Source organism: Amblyomma mixtum, chromosome 2 (assembly GCF_055824585.1).
Source record: "Amblyomma mixtum isolate Tamu chromosome 2, ASM5582458v1, whole genome shotgun sequence".
Lineage (NCBI taxonomy): Eukaryota > Metazoa > Arthropoda > Arachnida > Ixodida > Ixodidae > Amblyomma > Amblyomma mixtum.
The window spans coordinates 307309493-307327424 of NC_143013.1; the positions used below are offsets into that span (position 1 = coordinate 307309493).

The 17932-nt window shown below is 45.8% G+C and overlaps 3 protein-coding genes across 8 annotated transcripts in view; 1 reads left to right on the forward strand and 2 right to left on the reverse strand.

Moving 5' to 3' along the window:
* LOC149364857 (uncharacterized) overlaps window positions 1-6894 on the reverse strand; it is a 48198-nt gene extending 41304 nt beyond the window's left edge. For 3 of the 5 annotated variants that reach the window (XM_089574781.1, XM_089574780.1, XM_089574779.1), the window contains exon 1: window positions 6517-6893. In XM_089574781.1, coding sequence (XP_089430907.1) covers window positions 6517-6565 — 49 coding nt within the window. In that variant the 5' untranslated portion in view covers window positions 6566-6893. Of the gene's footprint in view, window positions 1-6516 lie in introns of all 5 variants that reach the window. The other 2 variants (XM_089574783.1, XM_089574782.1) reach the window with 2 other exon arrangements.
* A 1-nt stretch (window position 6895) lies between these two features.
* On the forward strand, window positions 6896-11719 carry LOC149364858 (peptidylprolyl isomerase domain and WD repeat-containing protein 1). The gene is made up of 2 exons (XM_089574787.1): window positions 6896-8748; window positions 11362-11719. Exons 1-2 carry the CDS (start codon window positions 7026-7028, stop codon window positions 11535-11537), a joined length of 1899 nt encoding a protein of 632 aa, XP_089430913.1. The 5' UTR covers window positions 6896-7025; the 3' UTR covers window positions 11538-11719.
* Window positions 11720-12564: 845 nt separating this feature from the next.
* Window positions 12565-17932, reverse strand: part of Vps53 (vacuolar protein sorting 53) — a 30827-nt gene continuing 25459 nt past the window's right edge. For both annotated transcript variants that reach the window (XM_089574784.1, XM_089574785.1), the window contains 3 exons: window positions 16011-16096; window positions 14997-15153; window positions 12565-12973 (listed from right to left, as the gene is read on the reverse strand). In XM_089574784.1, the coding sequence (XP_089430910.1) occupies window positions 12770-12973; window positions 14997-15153; window positions 16011-16096 (447 nt within the window). In that variant the 3' untranslated portion in view covers window positions 12565-12769. The remainder of the gene's footprint in view (window positions 12974-14996; window positions 15154-16010; window positions 16097-17932) is intronic.

Consider the following 17932-nt stretch of genomic DNA (forward strand, 5'->3'; position numbering starts at 1 on the left):
AGCATCTTTCAGATCAGTATGATGAAGTGCTGGCCAAAATGCAGCTTCAGTCCACTGAGATTGTCACTTTATCGAAAAGGGTTGAAAAGATTGAGGCACAGATTCAGTCAGAGAACACTAACACCGAAGTCTGCGAACTACGACAGCAAATAAACAGTCTGGAACAGTACAGCAGGCGGAATAACTTGGAAGTACATGGACTTGCGCAAACCAAAAATGAAAACTTGTTCCAAAAAATCAATGCTATAGCCCAGGATCTAGAGCTTCCTCAGTTGACTGAGCACGACGTTGAAGGCCTTCATAGACTGCCCGCTAAACGTGGCAAAACCCCGGCAGTTCTGGTTCGCTTTTCCTCACGTGTAATGAAGGACCAATGGATGGCAAAGAAGCAAAGTATGCGGGAAGCTGAATCCACAGTGTACTTTCTTGACAATTTAACAGCGCAGAACAAAAAGCTCATGTGGATGATGAGGACAAGGGCCACAGAAAAGCAGTACGAATATGCTTGGCAAAGTAATGGAAAGCTTTTTGTGCGCAAGTGCCAGGGTGAAACGGCAATACGGATCGCGTGTGTTGCTGACCTGGAAAATATCATCTGAGCAGGCACCGCCTCTACTTCGCCTTACTGATCAGTTTTTTTCATTATTTTTCTTTGATGGCATCACAAACAAAGCCTCTTTACTATAATGCTTTATCTTTTAACTCTGCGGTGCGCAGTTGTCTTGCTCACGAAAATGACAGGATGTCAGTCTTTCATGTGAATATTAGAAGTCTAAAAAATAAGCACATTGAAATGCAATCAGCTTTGGATTCCCTCAATCACAGATTTGATATACTAGCGTACACCGAAACATGGTTCACAAATCAAAATGATGTTATCTTCTATCGTGGCTACAAGTTTGAAGGCGTGTTCAGAGAAAAGCGTAGAGGAGGTGGCGTCGCATTGTATGTTAAAGAAAGCCTTGACTATGAAGTTTTATCAGATTTTTCTCTTGTCGATACCCACTACGAATCGGTTGCTATAAAATGTCATGGAACACTGATCGCTTGCATTTATCGGCCCCCATCTAGTGAAAGTGCCGAATTTATCAAGTTTGTGCGTGATCTTCTTGAATATGCTTGTATCGTAAATATCCCTGTTGTTTTGGTTGGAGACTTTAACATTGATCTTTTGACAAACAGCTCCCCGCGACGTCTTTTTTGTGAAACCATTGATGCATTTCTCTGCACCAATGTTATTCAGTCACCAACAAGAATAACCTTAGAGAGGGACTCATTATTAGATTTATGTGTTACAAATCATGAGTTATCAAGAGTGCTATCAGGTGTGCTTACATTTGATTTGAGCGACCATCTGCCTATATTCTGTTTTTTTCCTCGGGCGATAAAAAAAAGGAAGCAAGTACCAACTCCCCAGATAGTATATCGCAGTTTCAATCAAGGAAACTTAGCTAGGTTTAGATCCATGATGGAAAGCACTGCCTGGAGCGAAGTTTACAATGAGTTAAATCCTAGTATAGCGTACAATATCTTTCTTCAGTTAGTAAAAAGCAAATATGATACCGCATTTCCTTTGACAGTGGGAAAAACTCACAAAAAGTCTCGAAAGCCGTGGGTTACGAGAGAGTTATATCGACGAATTCAAACCCGTGACAGGCTTTTTGACAAATTCATCCAATCAAAAGATCCAGTCATACTTAAGGAATACAAAAAACTTAGAAATAAGTTAGGCTCTGATATTAAAAAAGCTAAGAAACAGTATTATCAGAATAAATTTTCAGCAGTCTCCAATTGCCCTAAGAAAATATGGGATTGTTCGAGCGACCTCATGGGAAGGGCGACAACCCATATTCCCAGCACATTAACATTCAATGGTGTTGAATACAGTGGCGCTGCTTTGGCAGACAAGTTTAATGCTCATTTCCTATCCTCTGGCGAATCATCTCAGAAGCAGGATAGAAATCATGAAATTGCTCAGTATATTGCCTCTCCAATTGGTAGTTCCATATTCTTGAATCCTTGCAGCGAACATGAAGTATTCACATTTCTTAGAAGCCTAGACAAATCCACTGCGGCAGGCGCAGATGAAATTAAGGCCGAGCCTATTATTGCTGTTGCCGATCTAATTAGCTTGCCCTTGCAGCATATATGTAACAACGCGTTAGTTCAAGGTATTTTTCCAGATGGTATGAAAATCGCCAGAGTGGTTGTTTTACACAAAGGTGGCCCTTATGACAATATAAACAACTACAGACCTATATCTGTACTCCCTTTGTTTTCTAAACTGCTGGAATATTTGATCAAAATCAGACTGTGTAAGTTCTTTGACGACAGACAAATTTTTGCTAACGAACAGTTCGGATTTCGTGAGAAGAAGTCAACAGAAATGGCATTGCTTAGTATAAAGGAAAAAATATTTTCTAATATGGATGACAAACAATTTACAGTTGGACTTTTTTTAGATTTCAGGAAGGCATTTGATTCAGTTAAACATGATATTTTATTTTATAAGCTACCGTTTTATGGCATTCGAGGAGTTGCCTTAAATCTGATCCGTACTTATCTTTCCGGTCGCGTTCAGTATACATGTTTGAATGGTCATCAATCACAACCTGGTCAATTAATATACGGTGTCCCACAAGGGTCTATTTTGGGTCCAGTATTTTTCATTCTTTATATCAACGATATAATAGCCATCCCTCGAACTCCCACAATAATTTTATATGCAGATGATACCAGTGTATTTTTTTCTGGCATGCATCTTAGTAATATTCAGGCTGAGGCAAATGCATGGTTACAAGAATTGTCTTTATGGTTGAATATAAATAAACTAGAGTTAAATGTTAATAAAACAAAGCTTATTGTATTTAAGGCACGTAACAAGCCTGATAACAGTGAAATTAATCTTACATTCAAAAATAGCGTAATTGAGCGTGTTTCTTCCTACAAATTTTTAGGCATAATCTTTGAAGAACACTTGAGTTGGACCCTGCATATTAATAAGATTCATGCCAGCATATCAAGGTCATTATGTGTATTATATAAACTTCGAGACCTTGTTCCGAAATGGCTGAAGTGGCAGTTATATTATACCCTAATTCAATCACATCTTCATTATTGTTTACTTGTTTGGGGATCTACAACGAAAACTAATCTCACGAGGCTGACAACATTACAGAAAAAAGCAATACGATATGTCGAAAACCTTGCATACAATGATCATACAGGTTTGTACTTCTCTAAGCATTGTATTCTAAAAGTCAATGAATTATTTGAGTTGAAACTGCTTTCTTATGTGTTTAACGATTTCAAACATCATCCCACTAAATATGTTCAATTAAACTCTAGTAGTGACGCGCCTTATAAATTAAGGCACGTCAGTTACAGAGTACCATTCGTAAGGACTAACTATGGAACCGAAATGCTTTCATATTTAATTCCCAGTCTTCTAAATAAACATACACAGGCCATAGAAATTATTCAGAAATCTGTTTCCCAAAAGTCATTCAATAGAAATGCTAAAGCTTACCTCCTTTCTCGCCCGAATGATTAAAATTCTTGATGTCCCTGTTTTTCCGTCAACTCTTTGAATTCTCGTGTTTTTCTTGTTGTGATGTGTCTTGTAAATATTTACTTTAATTATGTCATTGCAAAAGTATGCACCTTCCTCCTACTTTTACCTTGTATAATTATGTGTTGTTTTTTGTAATGAGAGTGTATGAAGCTCTTGCTTCGTTTGCCGCTTGTTCTGAGCATTGTGTCGGGTGCTTGGGCCCCGTCAGGCAGAGTGCATCTGCCTTTTGCCCCTGCATCCGAGACCTTGTTGTCTAAATAAAGATCTATCTATCTATCTATCTATCTATAAACATAGTTGGCTAAACCAGACGAACACTTTCAGTGGGATCCAAACAAGCTTAACACAGTGTATGTGAACTGTATCAAAAAAAAAGTGAAAGGTTGATGGAAAAGTATGGAGAATGGTGTGAAACTATGCAGCATTCCAACATTTTACTATCAACATCAATGAAACAAAGTTTTAGTCTGCTACAAACATTCAAGCTCGCTGGGACAAAATGATGAAGCAACAACCACTTTATACCTAGTGTCAGCTAAACACTACTTCCACAATGAACAGACAATAAGCTTTCATGACAATGTGACCTGGAAATGAAGTAATTGGCCCAATATAATATACACTACCAGACGGACCTTTACACGCAACAGACATTGTAAAATAGCTCTTGCTTGAACAGAGCAACAAGGAGCAAATGCAATGTCAGTCGAGTGTGGAACCCAGAAATCCAAGAAGCTGGAGCTAGCCTTTTTATGTCAAAGAAATCAATCCATGACCCCGCTGTCTAAAAGGCCCCAGGTCTTTACCACTGGCATTACGTATAAATTACGTAAATGAAATTACGTGAAATTCATAAAATGAAGATTGGATGCAGAAAAACACATGCAACCTCCTGGACGAGCATTCAAACCAATCATTCTCATGTCATGAGGATGGTTGGTTCAAAGATTCACATTTCCTTCATAACTGACTAGAACAGACTTGATCCCCATGTGCTCACAGAATGCAGTCCAGCAGAAGCATACTAGCAGAAGTTGAAATTGCTTTCAGCATATCTGTATGCCACCTATTTCTAGCTCAAGTATGCTCGAAGGCCTCACGGTAGCTTAAATAGACAAGAATGGACAAGCAAATGAAATGCAAAACCTACCGTGGTAACCAGCCAGAAAAACTCCTATGAACAGAGCACGCAAAAGATAGCGCAAGGTGTCACAATTACATGCCATTTACGGTGGTGTTTTGGGGTGGCATGGTAAAACGAAAGTACTACCAACATCAACAAGCGATCACATAATTCACCTTCGGCAACGACAACCGGGGGAAAGCTAATGACGCCCGCATAGATCTGTCAGTCGATCCAGCTGCATATATACGAAACGAAAAAGCGCCGCGGAAAAAAAGGAAAAGCAGTTGCCGCACAATGGCACAGCGCTGAGCGCAGTGCCAGAATGAAAAGCCCTAAAAGCAAACGCCGCACACGAAAGGCGCGCCGTAAAGGCTGAGGCTGCGTTTAACCGCCGGGCAGGGGCTCACGGCTGTAGCTCGCAAGGCGAAAACGTCTCGAACGAAACCGCGAGACAATCGAGCCATGCACCGAAAGCTTTTCCTTTCATGAGAACCGCCAACCTCGCTTGCCATGGCTAGACTGAAAGATAATGGAAGATAAATGTAGCAACGAAAAATCGAAAAAAAAAAATCCCTCATCGAGCCATAACCTGTGTGCGCGACACCGCGCCGTCGGATTAAAAACAAGGCCAGTCATTTCGCCACAGTAGTAGTGACGTCGCAGCGGTCGCTCCGCATCCGCGGCCGACGACACGGAAGGAAAGAACGAAGCAGACAGATAAGACGATGGTGGCAGTAGGCTCTTTTTTTTTTTTTTTTTGGTTCGAAGGAACACGAATTTAATGCTCCGTAACGGAGTGACGACCGGGACGGTGACACGCAGACCCGGAAGGGTGGGAGACGGCCGAAAGTTGCCTGAAGTCGCGACAGACGCCGCGCAAAGCGGCTCGCATAGTTGTACGGAGGCGCCAAGCCCAGCAAAACTGCAGTCCGAAAACGGGCACACCAACCACGACCCTGCGAGTACGACTCCCGAGAACGGGCCGTACACGCCGAGTAGTGGCAGTTGACGCTTTTGAAAAGAAAACCGAGGTGCGCAACCTCGAGTCCTTTTTTTTCAGCCGAAAGGAGAGCGAACCGAGGTTCCTCCCGCTGAGGGCTACTTCTGCTACGAGAAAAGGAAACAACATTTCGGGTAGTCGCGACCGCCCACAAACCGACGAGGCACGCAACACAACACCGGTTGACGTCGCCTTTTTTTTTTTTTTTTCCCCGTTCTCTCTTTGGAGCGGGACGGTGGTGTTGGAAAGGAAGCTAAACAGGGCTGCCTCTCTTCGCCCCCTCCTGCCGCACGCGCACACACAAAAGGACTTGGAGCCGCAGCGCGCTTAGCCTGATAACTGTGTCATCGAATGCGCCCGAAACTATGCCGAGAAAACAACAGGCCGAAGGATGCTGGCGAGCGGCCTTCGGCGGCGGCCGCCGCTCCATCCGGAGTTGAGGACATTTTTGCTCTGTCGTAGCAGCGCTGATGCTGCTCTGTTGTGTTTTGCTGCTCGGCTAGGCCCGCCGCTCCGGCTGTCTGTCGGGCATGCGTACTGTCAGCCGAGAATAAAAAACGAAACCGGGCCCCTCCGGTCGGCACACCAGCGGCCCGGTCGACGAGTGTGCACTGCAAACAACCCGGCCGCGGGTGCCGAGGGGTTCTACGACACCCCCCCGTGCAGTCACCTGATGTAACGCCGAAAGCAACAAAGTGGCTCGCCGCCGCGGGCGCCCCGACCCAGCGTGGGCCCGTCTACGCAAGCGCTGCGTACGGGAACGGGGTTGACAACGCAAGCTCGCGCCGCTGAGGTTGGCAGCGGCCAGTCGCTTACCGTTGTTCAAAGCCTCTTCGCCGCTGCCGTCACGCTGAACCATGGCCATCTCGCAGCGCCGAAAGAAGCTTGCAGTCGTAGCTGTCCGCACGCAACGGTCTTCGCTCCGTGTTGAATTAAATGTCTGACGCGAGGGTGCCGTTCGTATTTACAGGGGCTTTAAGTCGACTATATACACTGTACAGTAACCTCGTGCAGGTTACAGGGACTACACACGAATCATCACTAAAAGACACAACAAAGAAAAGCACACAAAATTTCCAACTGACGCAAAAATAGAAATGTCGAGGCAGACGAGGTCCCGGATGCTGCTGACCTCACAGGCACAGATGGAATAAAGCTCGCCGCATGTGCGCTCCCGATTAAATGCCCTCGCCGCTAGAGGCTCACCGCGAAGAAAAGGCGCACGTTTCAAAAAAAAAAAAGCACATAGGAAATATTTCTGGTTTCAGTAACGCGTGGCAGAAAGAGAAACTAATGTATGAGCATTAGTGCTTAACTTTTTAGCAATGAATAAAAGGATGAGGGGTTCGAGAGAAAGGGTATCGACGTGCGTCAAAATGGCGGAAAAAAGGAAAGTTGACGACGAAGAGCCGGCGGATGAAAACTCGGACGACGATGTCATCGGGCCACTCCCGTCCGAAGCGGCGAAGCCGAAAAAAGCTAAATATCTTCCTTTCGAGCATGTCTATCTTGACAACCTGCCATGTGCGGAGGCGTACGAAAAAAGCTACATGCACCGGGACATCGTTACGCACGTGATCGTCACCAAGACTGAATTCGTGATCACGGCTAGCTGCGACGGTCACCTGAAGTTCTGGAAGAAAACCGAAGATGGTATAGAATTTGTGAAACACTTTAGGACTCACCTCGGTAATGTACAAGATGTTGCTACTAATTCCACGGGTCTGTTCTTGTGCTCGGTGTCTAACGACAAGTCGCTCAAGGTGTTCGACGTTATCAACTTTGACCTGATCAATATGATGAAGTTGCCATATGTGCCTGGCCGATGCGAGTGGGTGTATGGCTCGGGGGACGCGATCGCGGCAGTTGCCGTCTCGGACGCCGATACGGGAAAGATCTACGTCTACGACGGTAAGGGAGACGAGAAGCCTCTGCACTCCATCGAGTCTCTTCACAAGGCCCCACTCTCAGTGCTTAGATACAACGCCAAGCTGGAGACTGTCGTCTCAGTAGACAAGAAGGGCATCCTAGAATACTGGACGGGCCAGAGAGGCGAATACAGGTTCCCGAAATGTGTCAAGTTTGATTCCAAGCTGGACACGGATTTGTACGAATTCGTCAAGGCCAAGTCATATCCGACGGGCCTGTGCTTCTCACCGGACGGCATGCACTTCGCGACCATAGCCACAGACCGCAAGGTGCGCGTGTTTCGTTTCCTCACGGGAAAGCTCACGTTGGTTCTGGACGAGAGCCTGCAGCAGCTGTCGGAGCTCCAGCAGATGCAGCAGCAGCTGCCGGACATGGAGTTCGGTCGGCGCATGGCCGGAGACCGCGACCTCGAGAAGTCCGAGGCGTTTCACTACTGCAACCTGACTTACGATGACACGGGCCACTTCCTGGTGTACGCCACGCTGCTCGGAATCAAGATCGTCAACCTTCGCACCACCGTCTGCTCACGCCTGCTGGGCAAGAACGACAACATCAGGCCCCTGCACGTCGCACTTTACCAGGGTGTGCCCGGGGCCGACAAACACGTCACCTCGATGGAGACGCACGCCTCCGATAATCCTACTCTGCAGGCGCTGCAGGCCGACCCCATGCTGGTCTGCACGGCCTTCCGCAAGAACCGCTTCTACCTGTTCTCCCGGCGGGAGCCTGACGAGGGCAAGACGGAGGAGCGAGATGTCTTCAACGAGCGGCCCTCGAAGGAGGACATCCTGTCGGCGACGGAGTCTTCGGCACAGCAGCGGCTCTTCCCGACGGCGATCATTCACACCTCTATGGGCGACATCCACCTCCAGCTTTTCACCAAGGAGTGTCCTCGGACGGCGGAGAACTTTTGTGTCCACGCCAAGGAAGGATACTACAATGGGCACATCTTCCACAGGGTCATCAAGGGTTTCATGGTGCAGACAGGTGACCCTACAGGCACGGGCACAGGTGGCGAGTCTATTTGGGGCGACAACTTTGAAGACGAGTTTCATCCAACCCTCAAGCATGACAGGCCGTACACATTGAGCATGGCCAATGCAGGACCAAACACTAATGGTGAGTGGGCTTCCATGCATGGTTGCCACTTATCATCACATTCAGGGATCAAGAAGTAAAACGATCATTAGCTTAATGTTGCTTGTGGTCTCTCATAGCTACCTTCCTTGTCAGCGTCTAAAAGCCACAGTGTGTTGGACATTAGTGCACATTATGTTTCATGTTATCCCACTAAGTGTTGCCATAGCAATTTCGTTGCATGTTGTCTTGCAACCACAACATATGCACTGCAAATGCACACCAACTCAATTACAGTGCAATGCAATGCATTTGTTCTTACCTATGATGGAAGTAGCTCAAAACAGGATGACATCACAGGAGCACTTTCTCACAACTAAACCTTAATTAGAACATCACGCAATGTAATACTGAACTTGTGAAAAAAAAAAAAAGGAAAAACAGCGGGCTTAGTGTGGCCAGTAAGTCTGGATTAGAAAGGTGGAAGTTGGAGCACGCAGTAGAGTCCACTGTAGAAGAAATGTACAGCAGTAAGGTGGCAAACTAGGCTAATTGGATTAGATTCATGATGGAAGTAGCACAGAGGGCGAGGGCATTCATTCTTAGGCATGTTTGCTCCAGCTTAAGCTACTTGATTAGTGTTTTAACCATCATTTCCGCTTAGTATGCAGAAACTTTCTCTGTACTTTGAAAACCAATTAAAACTGTGCAGTAATAGATCTCAAGCTGCAAAATGTGTGCACTCTTGTATTTCAAAGCTTTGCGATAGCAGTTGCATTTCCAAAGTATTTTTCTTTTACTTCTCGGGTGACCGGATGCCATTGTATCCGTTGCATATCATTTTATCCGCTCCTCTGCCTCATTTTCATTTTCTATGCTGTCCCTAAGTTTCATAGCTGAAATCCACCAGAGAGTACTCTAAAAAAAATTCATGCACTGCGGTGGCATTGCATTTCGAGGAAATGCTTGAAAAATCATTTTCCCTTTTTTCTAGTACACTGACTGGATGTGCACTTTGTGAGCAGATTTCTTTGCAACGGTTTTCCCTGTTTTGACCCTACTTGTTTTGTTGCACTCACAAAATTCCGCTCTGTGCAGTGACCATTTTTGCAGTGACCTTTCCATTTTGATGAATTGTAGATTTTTTGTGTGATGTCATATTTACAGTTTAGACGTATGTGCGGACTGCTTTGTTAAAAATGAAAACAAAAAATGTCTCGTGGGGAAAAAAAAAGTCTGAGTGTCATCACACATAGCATGCACTTAGATGCAGTGAATGTTGAAGCGGTGTTCTGTCACAGTTCGTCTGCAGGCGTTTCACAAGGTGTAGAAAAGAAAAATTTCTATAAAAACGTTCTTCAGATGTAATGCTGAAATTTTGTGCACTTAAGTTTGAAAGCATTAATAATGTACAGAAAAAAATTTCATAAGTAAGTTGGTGTTGAAGGCCGCATCCTCCTTTAAATATCTGCGGATGCCTATACCAGGCCACATCTGTACACTTGTTTGGTAGGCAGTTATGGAATTACATTGGCAACATGCCTGCTTTGAGTCTCCTCCTTGTGTATGTATTAGCATGTTAGAACAATTGCCAGGGTGAACAAACCTATTTCGCTTTTTTACCATTGTTATTCAGAAGGTCTTCCGACATTTTTGGAGAGCCACAGCAGTGTGTCAGGCTTCCACAGTGAATTTGCCTATATGAAATCGCTATGTTGGTGCTCCCTTTAAAGCTTGTCTTAATTTACCCATGTAAAACCATGCTTTTACAGCTCATTTCACTAGCCTATTTCACAAGCTTAGGTCCTACTAGACCTTGTCTTACGCTTTCTTAGGAGTTTTCTAAACAACGTGGACTTCTGAAATAAGACATTCGAGTGCTTAAACTCCTAGTTCCTCTCTGTTAATACATCTTGCAGGAATTCCACTTTACTGTGTATTTTGTGTGATGTAACATTCAGTAGCAGATTGCTGCATTTCAAATGCAAAATCGTTTGTTACACTACTGTGGCAAAGTACTTGGTGGAAAATTTAATGTGGTTCTTGCAACATCTTGGCGCAAGCATCTCAGATAAATAAGTGCTGTCAGCACCAGAAGTGCGTGGGATGCTCAGCCCTCAGGAAGTCAGTACTGTTATGCACACTGAGCACTGTTATGCGTGGCCCATGCAGTGAACCTGTTAATTTCAGGGTGCATGCCCAATCTGCATGAGAAATAAGATTTTTTACATATCTGGCATCCTATTTGTTTTTGGAGCTGCACACACGTTAATGCCAGTGAAATTTCATGTCATAGAAAAATCATGTATGGCAGACACACTAATGGTCACTTCTTATTTAACCGTGTATGAAGTGCAGTGTGGATCAACAGTACTTGGTGCTCGGCTGCCGATCTATAAGACATGAGTTCGATCTCGGCCACGGCAGTCACATTGCAGTGGAGGCGAAATCCTAGAAGCCCATGTACTGTGTGATGTAAATGCACGTTAAAGAACTCCAGGTGGTTCAAATTATCCGGAGCCCTTCACTACGGTGTTCCTCAAAGCCCGAGTCACTCTAGGGCTTTGAACCCCATAAAACCAAATAAGTATTTGTTGTTACTGCCTTCTGCATTAACATGTGCATCATTGTGTAATGCAAGCATTCTGATTGCAGGCTCGCAGTTTTTCATCACGGTAATCCCTGCTCCATGGCTGGACAACAAGCACACTGTGTTCGGCCGAGTCACCCGTGGCATGGAAGTCGTCCAGAACATCAGCACTGTACGAACCAGCCCCAAGACTGACAAGCCATATGATGATGTGCGCATCATCAGCATCACCCTGCGGTGACTCACCATTATAGTGTGTTGTCCACTTGTCATTCTCAGCGACTCGTCACCACATGTCGTCATCATCAACTATACTTTGTACATATTCATTAAATTGAGGTTGAATCGTTCTTGTGCACACGTAACTAAAAATGGAATTGCATTCAGCCTTGAGAAGTGGCTTGATTAAACTGCGGCCCTTTCGATGCTGAGTGCTGTTTACTTGTCTAATCAAAGACTTCTCATTTTGTTTGTGAACATGCATTCATGGAATGGTTGATGTGAATGTTTGGCGTGAATGTTTAAAAAGTAGCCTTTGTTTGTTTGTTTTTTGACATAGTATTTCCTTTAAAATTACAACCTAAAGGAACAGAGCTCCTTTCTAAGGTACAATGGTGCTGAAAAAGACGTCAATGCCATCAAGAGAACTTTCACCAGCGCAGTCCTCACCTAGGTAAAATCAAGATATTGTTTCCTCTGTGCCATCATCACTGCTGTCAGAAGAAGAAGCTGTACTTAAGCTGCTGCCACCACTCCATTAGCTGCACTACTGCGATGGAAAGAAATGCGAACGATACGGAGCCTACGTGCTCTGCTGTTCGAATTTCTTTCTATCGCGCTTTTACCTAAGTGGTAACAAAAAAAACATTAGAGTCATCCTAAAATGTTTTACGGACAACTCTAGCGTCTTTTTGCTACCAACAAAGTAGAAGTGTGATGAAAAGAAATGCGAACTGTGGAGCACCTAGCCTCCTCTCTGTTTGTGTTTCTTTCCATCACCTCTCCATATTCAACATCGAAACATAGATGTAGGGAGTATAACTTCAACCTTGTGACAAAAAATGCGTGTTCTGGTACAGTGACACATAAATGTATTTAGAGCTATGAATATAGTAGTTCGTGCACCACAAAGGCTTCAATGCTAGCGAGCAAAGCCATCGGTCACAGGTCATTTGGTAATCCCACTGCCGCCACAAGTGTGCACTGGGATTACTAAAACAATGCTGTACTGAATGATGGTAGAACTAACTTGATACATCATAACGCAGTTGCTCATTTACATGTTTATAGTCATCATGTTACATATGTACAGCGAAAGTAATACTACACCGGCATCCAGCAGAAAGCCCTCCGTCCCTCTCACCGAGATGTAAGTAACAAGAAAAATATGCACCTCTGTGGTTCTTTTCCTTCCGACACAAAAAGCACAATAGAAAAGAGTTCTTCTGTAATGAGGTCTTAAATGGGTTGCTGTTAAAGCCTCTTCTTGATGAGTTTCTCAAAGCGTCGAATGCGGCTCGACTCGTGTTCTGGCGAGGCGGTTGTCACAATGGCAAGTGCAGACAGCAGCTGTGCTGCAGTGCCTCCTTCCGAAGGTGCTGTCGATGTCGACGCAGCAGTGGGGATACGAGTACGAAACACCTCTGTCAGCACATTCTGCTCACTCCGTTTTAGGCCCTGCATGCAGAGAAGAGGAAGAATAATATTTAAGGTCACCACGAATCATCCGCAACCAGGGAGCTACTATTGTATTTACTCCCGTGATTAGCGCATCCCTAATTTATTACCCGGATTTTACAAAAAGTTAACTAGCATATTTTATACTCCCTGCTGCGCCTGACCACCAGCGGGCAAGCGGGTGCGCACATGCAGGCTTGGGAAGATCGCCATGGCCACGTCGCCGTGTGCAGCTACGAAAGGAGTGGCGAGGGTAAGAACTGCGTGCCGTTCATCCGACTCGCCGGCACTGGCCGTCGCATTCCCGGACGAACTGACGAAGTTTCAATAGCAAACCTCGGGTAACCCCAGCGCGCGCCGGAATCCGAAACTACCGAACGGTTTGCTGTTCGGTTTGCCGCTAGTCAGCCAGGCTGCATGCGCGGGCGCCGGCTTATTGCCTATCTCCATTTGTCTCTGACTGCTTGGTTTGCGATTGTATCGATGCGCGCTTATTGCTCTGAGCTGCGCACGCGCTGTCATGCCATCCCGCGGGAAGCTACATAATATAGGGCGGGAGGGGGTATGCGTCCTATACTTCGAGTCAACCAGGCTCATTCACACATGCGAGTCGCAAAGGGCGTGCGACTCGCAGTCGCTTGCGACCAAGCAGCAGCTCGACAACACCGTTGTTCACACTTGCAAGCGCGACCAGCGGGTCGCTTTCTCGTTAGATTCTCGTTTGAAGCGAAAACTCTCGGGAATGACGTTCTTCGCGCGCCTTCGAGAGTTTCGTCTGTTTTGACCGCGCCAGCCCTCTGGGAGCAGCGCAGGTCGTCGCCCGCGAGCGATGTCGTTGCCGGAAGCTTGGCTCGCTTGCTGATTGGTTCAGCGGTTTGCGACTCTCAGTCGCAAGGCTGAAAAATCGAGCAGCGAGCGACTGGCCCGCGACTGTCGCTTTTCGACCAGGGCGACCGTTTGCGACTGACGCTTTTCGACCAAAACAGTCGCGCGACCTCTGCGACTCGCAAGTGTGAACGAGACACGCCGAAGTATCTCTCACAGTTTGTAAAATAAATATCGCTAAAGGTTGAAAAAAAATCTCTATATATAGCCAGCAGTTAAAACTCAATCACAGTTTGCTTACGCCAGCTACAGCTCGAGACGCCGAGGCCTCGGGGAGAAAAAAAAAAAGAACCCCAAGACGACATGCAAAAATAAGTAAACACCGCATACGTCGGTGTTGAACGGCAACACTTCAGAAATGCGTGCGACACCATCAAGCGCAGCAAAGCCTCCGAACCGTTAACGCACGCAGTAGCGGCCGCCGCCGCCGCTTCCTTTCCCGAGACTCCGCTCAACTCTAGCAGTGCCTTCTCTTTCTGAACAGTCCACGCTGCCTTCTTTCCACGTCCATGGCCACCCTCTACTTTCCCCTACGTGCGCACGACGCGGCACCAAGGTCATCGAGAAGTGGGCTTCTCCTACCAGTCCTAAAGTCGTGTGGCGAAAGTCACTGTAGCAATCTTCAGCAGCGAGAGGAAAAAAAAAATCGCGCTATATTCGAGCCTTGGTTACGAATACAACGCGAGGCTCGTTCTGAAACCGATGAACTGGGGGAAGCGCGTCATATTCGTGTAAATAGGGTACATTAAACAAGGGAGACATCTCTCCACAACTGTTCCATCTAATTTATAAGGGAGATTAGCCTCTTGGCCTTCTTTCCATTTTATATGAAAAGCATGTAGTACAGCGGTGCCCCCTATAATTAAGTACAAGCACTGGTACCCCGCACCACAGGAGAAGGAAACAGGACTAGGCATTACTCGTGCTACATGCCACCTGTCCCTGTGCCTTCCTGCTGCAGTAGAAGTAGGTAATAGAGAGGAGAGGGGAGGCCGTGCAGGCAAAACAAATCGCAGCTTTGATGGAAAAGGCCATTAAGGGGCCTTTTAAAAAACAGACTGCTGCTGTGCACAGCAACCTACTAGCTCTGTTTAGCTTCAAAAGGTGGGTGGGGGGTTCAAAGGTAACAGAAACGCACCTTCATGTCCAGCACCTTCTGGAACTCCTGGGCATCAGATTCTGGCAGCAGCTTGGTGTAGTGTTCCACAAAGCTCTCGGCTGGTTCATGAGGTGCCAGCACCATCTTCAGCAGCATCTCGGCCTTGGTCATGCCCTTGACCACAATCTTGGTGTAGCTGTTGCACATGGCGCATTGAAATGGTATTCGTTATTGCATGCTGACAGAGCGAGTGGTCACAACAAAGGCACGCAAGAAACCAAAGGCTTCCAGCTACTTTGAGCATCAGCTGAAGTTCCGGCTGCAGGCAGACTGCCATGTCTCTTTAAGCGACGGGAAAAATTTGTGAAGTGCACTTTGTTCACTTATTTGAACATCATGCTAAAACTGCATTTCACAGTCTGTTAATTTCTTTTTTTTTTTAAGTAAAACAGGTGGTGCCAGTAACTGCCTGGCTACCTTATAATTTATTTTTCACCTCCTTTAAAGACCCATAAAAGCACTGCATCGAAAAGGGGGTGGGAAATGGTATAATTGCAAGGAAACCACTATCCTGAACAAACCAAGCTTATCTGGTGGACAAACGTGAAAAAAGTAACTTGGAGTGCAACATGACAGTTGCGTGCTTTGTTCTTTCTCACCAGTTGTTGACAGAAGTCCAATCAACCAACTAGGCTCACTCTTTAGCCGATAAACATAAACAACCAAACAGCTCACTTTCCCTTTTAAACTGCAGCTCCATTCACGTCTGCATCTGGAGTGTAAATTGTGAGTGTACCCAAGCAGAACGAAGCCATCTGACATCCTTCTCTCAAGTGGCCCCCAAGTTGATACAGGGGTTAGTGAAAGCACCAGTACAATGAGGGAATGCGTAACTGGCACTTCTGATGACACGCCACTCACTGCACAGTTACACATTTGTAGAAAATGCATTAAAGTAGACCTTAGATTAATCAGCCTTTTTTTTTTCTTCCGACCCTTGTGTCTGCTTGCTGCTAGCATGTCTCAGCTTAATTGAGCAATGTCCCACAGTACCTTGCTGGAGCTTTCCTGGCCACTTGTGATTCCAGCAATGGAAGGTCTAGCAGCACCATCTTAAGGCTGTGGGTGTCCAGCAAGAGCTGCAATGAGACAGTGCAGACAGACGGCAATATAAGTGAACAGAAGGAATGGTTTCTCACACAGGACAGCTCTCAAAGAATTTCTCGTTATAACTGAAACACAAAAGGTTAGAGTGGTAGCACTTATAGTTCCTGGTACTGTAGTTTTCAATCTAGTTTGCTCAAGAAATTAAACGATGATAGTTGAAATACAGTAGAACCCAGCTTTTCAGTTTTTTTTTATGGCACCGAGAAAGAAACCGCACCAGCCGGGACATGCGGGAAAAGATTGGACATCGTTGGTTATCGCTCTTTTTTTTAAAACTTGTAGTATGGACAACATACGTCTGGAATTTGCAAAGCTTTATGGCTCTTTGATGAAAGGGAGGCAGCAGTGCGGAGGGAGGGCGCGCTGCTGCACTGTTTTAGTAGCAGCCGCTTTAATCCTGCACAATCCTAGTCTAAATCAGAACCTAGATTAAATAAAGCCTTTAAGCTGCAGGCGACAAGGAAAACAAGGAAGACAGAAACAAAAGCCTCGGAGCCAACCCGTGCAACTGCACGCCTGTGAGGCATTTGCCACGGCATAGTTTTGTTTTTGTTCATTCTGTCGCTCGCTTCCGCATCGCAGTGGCGATGAAACTGCACCAACAGCGCTGCGCTCCCCTTTTTTCTCTATTCCCCAGGCTTCCCCAAATGATAATAAACGCAAGTGTGCTCGGCGTTGGCGTGGGTGCAGCATGCCGGAAGCTGCCAAACACAGTGGCAGCCAAATGCCGACGGGCCGGTCTGCGCTAAACGAAGGCTGTCAAAATGCCGGCATGGGGTAAATAAGCATCGTGAGGTGAATATCAGTGGCGTACCACGCAGAAACACTGCCAAAAATTTCAATGTAACCGCTCAATTCATAATGTGCGTCTGTAAGCGAGCTAGAGCAGGACTGGCTCATGAAAACATAGCAGCCAAGAGCGCAAAAGCAGGGTTCCAGTGTATTTGCTACATTCGTTACCGAATGAGCACTACAATTTATTTTTTCTCAATTTTTGTGTCCATCTGATGCATTTTGCTCCCTATTTCCCATTATTATCTTTGTCCCATCGTCTCCCTGGTCAGCGTACCTAACAGGATGTCCGTATCTTTCCATGCTTCTCCTCAGCCATAATGGCAAGAACTGCAACACTCGCAAGCCACCTGGGGCCATGTAGTCTAGACAGGCCCGAGAGCAGTAGCAGTCATATGGGAGAGCGGAACTGGGTAAACAGCTCTCTATGAAATTTTATTGAAAAGATAAAGTAACGGCGGAATTTGGTGCAGTGTACCACTTGCTTACGCAATGGGAAAAAAAATATTAAGAATAGGTAACACTAATGACCCTTTACACCTCAAAGCTGCATGAGAACTGAGGGGCAAGACAGGAACTGCTTACACTGTCTGAGATTCTGCAACATGCACCGATACCTCGCCACACTGGCATTTCTGCATTTTCCTGCCATCAAAATATGGTCACCAGGTGCTGAGACAGCAAACTTGTGCCCAGCAAGTAAATGTAATTGCAGGGAGCAGCAAACCATGCCATGCCTTTATGCTGCCAAATGAATAGTTTTCAGCAGACCCTTGGTCAGCTACAAGTCACTGTTAGGGCCCATCATGTCAGTAGTCTTTATTTTTGTAGCGCAACAAGTCTGCAGTGCCAGTCTTTCTTTTAACCAGTGGTTATGTACAATGTCAGCTGACAACAGCCAAGAGTGACCACAAATGGCCAACTATTCACTCAAAACTTGAGACGTCCGCACTAGTTAAGAGGCTCTACAGCATTCAGCTCGGCAAGTGTTTGAGAGTCCAGCAGTTAACACAGTG

Bases quoted from the DNA above. Each gene is read 5' to 3' on its own strand.
- LOC149364858 (XM_089574787.1), top strand. From the start codon at position 7,026: ATGAATAAAAGGATGAGGGGTTCGAGAGAAAGGGTATCGACGTGCGTC. The intron at 8,749-11,361 runs GTGAGTGGGCTT...TTCTGATTGCAG, and splicing joins TGCAGGACCAAACACTAATG to GCTCGCAGTTTTTCATCACG.